The 2251-nt window shown below is 47.4% G+C and overlaps 1 protein-coding gene across 1 annotated transcript; it reads right to left on the bottom strand.

Annotated features, from left to right (window-relative positions):
• Nucleotides 1-211: 211 nt before the first annotated feature.
• Gckr (glucokinase regulator) lies at nucleotides 212-2236 on the bottom strand (the record flags this gene model as incomplete). The annotated part of the gene is made up of 5 exons (XM_026778116.1): nucleotides 2047-2236; nucleotides 1876-1911; nucleotides 1591-1657; nucleotides 1317-1370; nucleotides 212-292 (listed from the first exon to the last, which is right to left on the bottom strand). Coding segments are annotated over exons 1-5 (294 nt in total), but the record flags the coding sequence as incomplete, so codon positions are not given.
• Nucleotides 2237-2251: the final 15 nt, after the last annotated feature.

Raw genomic sequence — 2251 nt, 5'->3', positions numbered from 1 at the left:
GAGGTTTACATTAATTATAAACTGGCTGGCCTAGTAGCCCAGGCTTATTAGCTAATTCTTACATCCTACATCTTAACCCACACTACTTGTCTATGTTAGCCACGTGGCTTGGTACCTTTATCAGCGAGGCATGTCCCTGTGACACGTCCCTTCCCCGGGCTCCCCCAAGGCCTTGCCAGTCCCAGCAGAAGCCTCACCTGGCCATGCTCACCTGATTGAAGCCAACCAGGACTGGCAAGAAGACTGCTGTGTTATCCATGCAGTAGTCCATCTGGCCTGCCACAAAGGGTGCCTGATGGTAGCGAGAGAGGCAGGCACAATGAAGGGAACGGCTCTGAGTGTTCCCCAAGGTCCACAAGGAACCTGCCCCAGCAGGCTTGCTAGAAATACTAAAGCCTCAGCCAAGACTCGCTGAATCCACATTTGATGTGGGGAAGCATACGCCTTACAGGTACCCCAAAAGTTGCAGAACTATCCTTTCTCTGGGCTATGATTTCCTTGTATAGTCTAGGCTGGCTTTGAACACACAATCATCCTTCCGCCCCTCCCTCCCGAGTGCTGGGGTTACAAGCAAGAATCGCCCAGCTAGGGCTACATTTTTCTTATGTTCCTCCACAGAACTCTTCCAGATGGTGAAGTTCGGAAATGACTGATCACAGTTGTAATGGCAACGGCCTCCTTGAGGTCAATGTCCTGTTGAGATCATCGCCCAACAGCTGGGATCTAACGCTCTGCACCCTGAACTCTTAGAATCAAAACTGTTGTGGGGTTGACAGGAAATCAAACCCGGTGTTTCTCATACAAAACATCCTGAGAATCTTGTTAAAATGCAGACTGACCCTTCTGTAGCCTAAGAGCTAACAAGTCCCCCCTTGATGTTGATGGTGGGATGAAACCAGAAGCCAGACTCTTCTGTGAAGGCTCGGACAGTAAATACCTCAGGCTCTGTGGGCCCTATAATCTCTGTCCAACTACTTAAGCCTAGCACAAAAGAGGCCATGAATTCTAAGTAAACACGAAGACTGTGTGCCAGTAAAACAATCCACAATTTCAGGCGGCTGGCTATGCTGACTGCCAGCAATGCTTGCTGAGCCCTGGGCTAGTCTGTCCATCTTGGCTCAATACACAGTTATTCTGAGATAGAATTCCCTCCCTCTCTTTTCATACTCATAAAAATAGATCAAATCGGTGAAAATTGAAATCAAATTCCTTGCGTAGGTTTTCTATTTCCTGGTACACACCTCAACATTCTCCTTTTCTTTCTGGTCCCACCCCTTCCTCATAAAGTCGCCCCAACAGCCTGCATTCATACTTACAGAGAGTCCTACAGAAATGCCTATGGCAATGACTCTCTTCTTCCCAGCAGCCACCTAGGAATGGAGGAGGTGTGAGTTAGGGTGACAGGGAACGGGGGTCTCCTGGAGGAGGTGTGAGTTAGAGCTACAGGGAGTGGGGAGGACACCAGGGTACAAATCTATTGCGTGAGAAAAATCAGGACCAGAGGAGGGGCCAGGCCTTGGTTGAGGTTGGGGTTTTTCTAACCCTATGAAAAGGGGCCTCTCTAGTTGAGTAGTATTGGAAAAGACAGACCTTCTTCGGCTCATCAATCCCATGTAGAGCACTGTCTTCTGTCCGTTCCTGAGAGGCCACGATAGACCTAAGGACGCAGACACAATCAAGGTCAGTCGCACTGGCCGAGAAACAGAACCCTATAGCTCGTTAGGAAGGAGCACACGGAGAGAACAGAACAGAGAAAAGTTACTATTAACAGGGCACCTACTGTTTAACGGAAACCAAGGTAGATACACCAAGGAGTTAAAAACAAAACAAACAACAACAACAACAACAATAACAACAAACAAAGGAAAAACAAACCTCAAATACCTACAAGGCCAGGTAGGTAATAAAAGTCTGTAAAGGAACCAGATATAAGGCAATGCGGAATGGTGGAGACTGAGGTAGGTTCAATATAATCTTTGACTAAACTCATTCAAATGCAGTTTCTAAAATAAAATAAAATTGGGGCCACATGCACAGGTCACTTACCTGTTGCCGCCTGCAATGAGGTATGTGTAAAAAGGCTTTTGTCCCAGGCCTTTCATCAGGTGGTTAAAAGAGACCTGGCCAGGAGGGGAGAGGGTAGGAAGAAGGAATGAGAGAGAGGATGCGCTGTGGAGTCTCAGTTTCTAGAGGACTGGGGATGCAGAATGGTCTTTTTAGAGCGATACTTCTCCCTAACTTATTTGCAATC

This window comes from Microtus ochrogaster, unplaced genomic scaffold, assembly GCF_000317375.1.
Source record: "Microtus ochrogaster isolate Prairie Vole_2 unplaced genomic scaffold, MicOch1.0 UNK106, whole genome shotgun sequence".
Taxonomy (NCBI): Eukaryota; Metazoa; Chordata; class Mammalia; order Rodentia; family Cricetidae; genus Microtus; species Microtus ochrogaster.
Note: the sequence above shows the minus strand (reverse complement) of the source record. Positions and strands in the feature narration are given on the sequence as shown.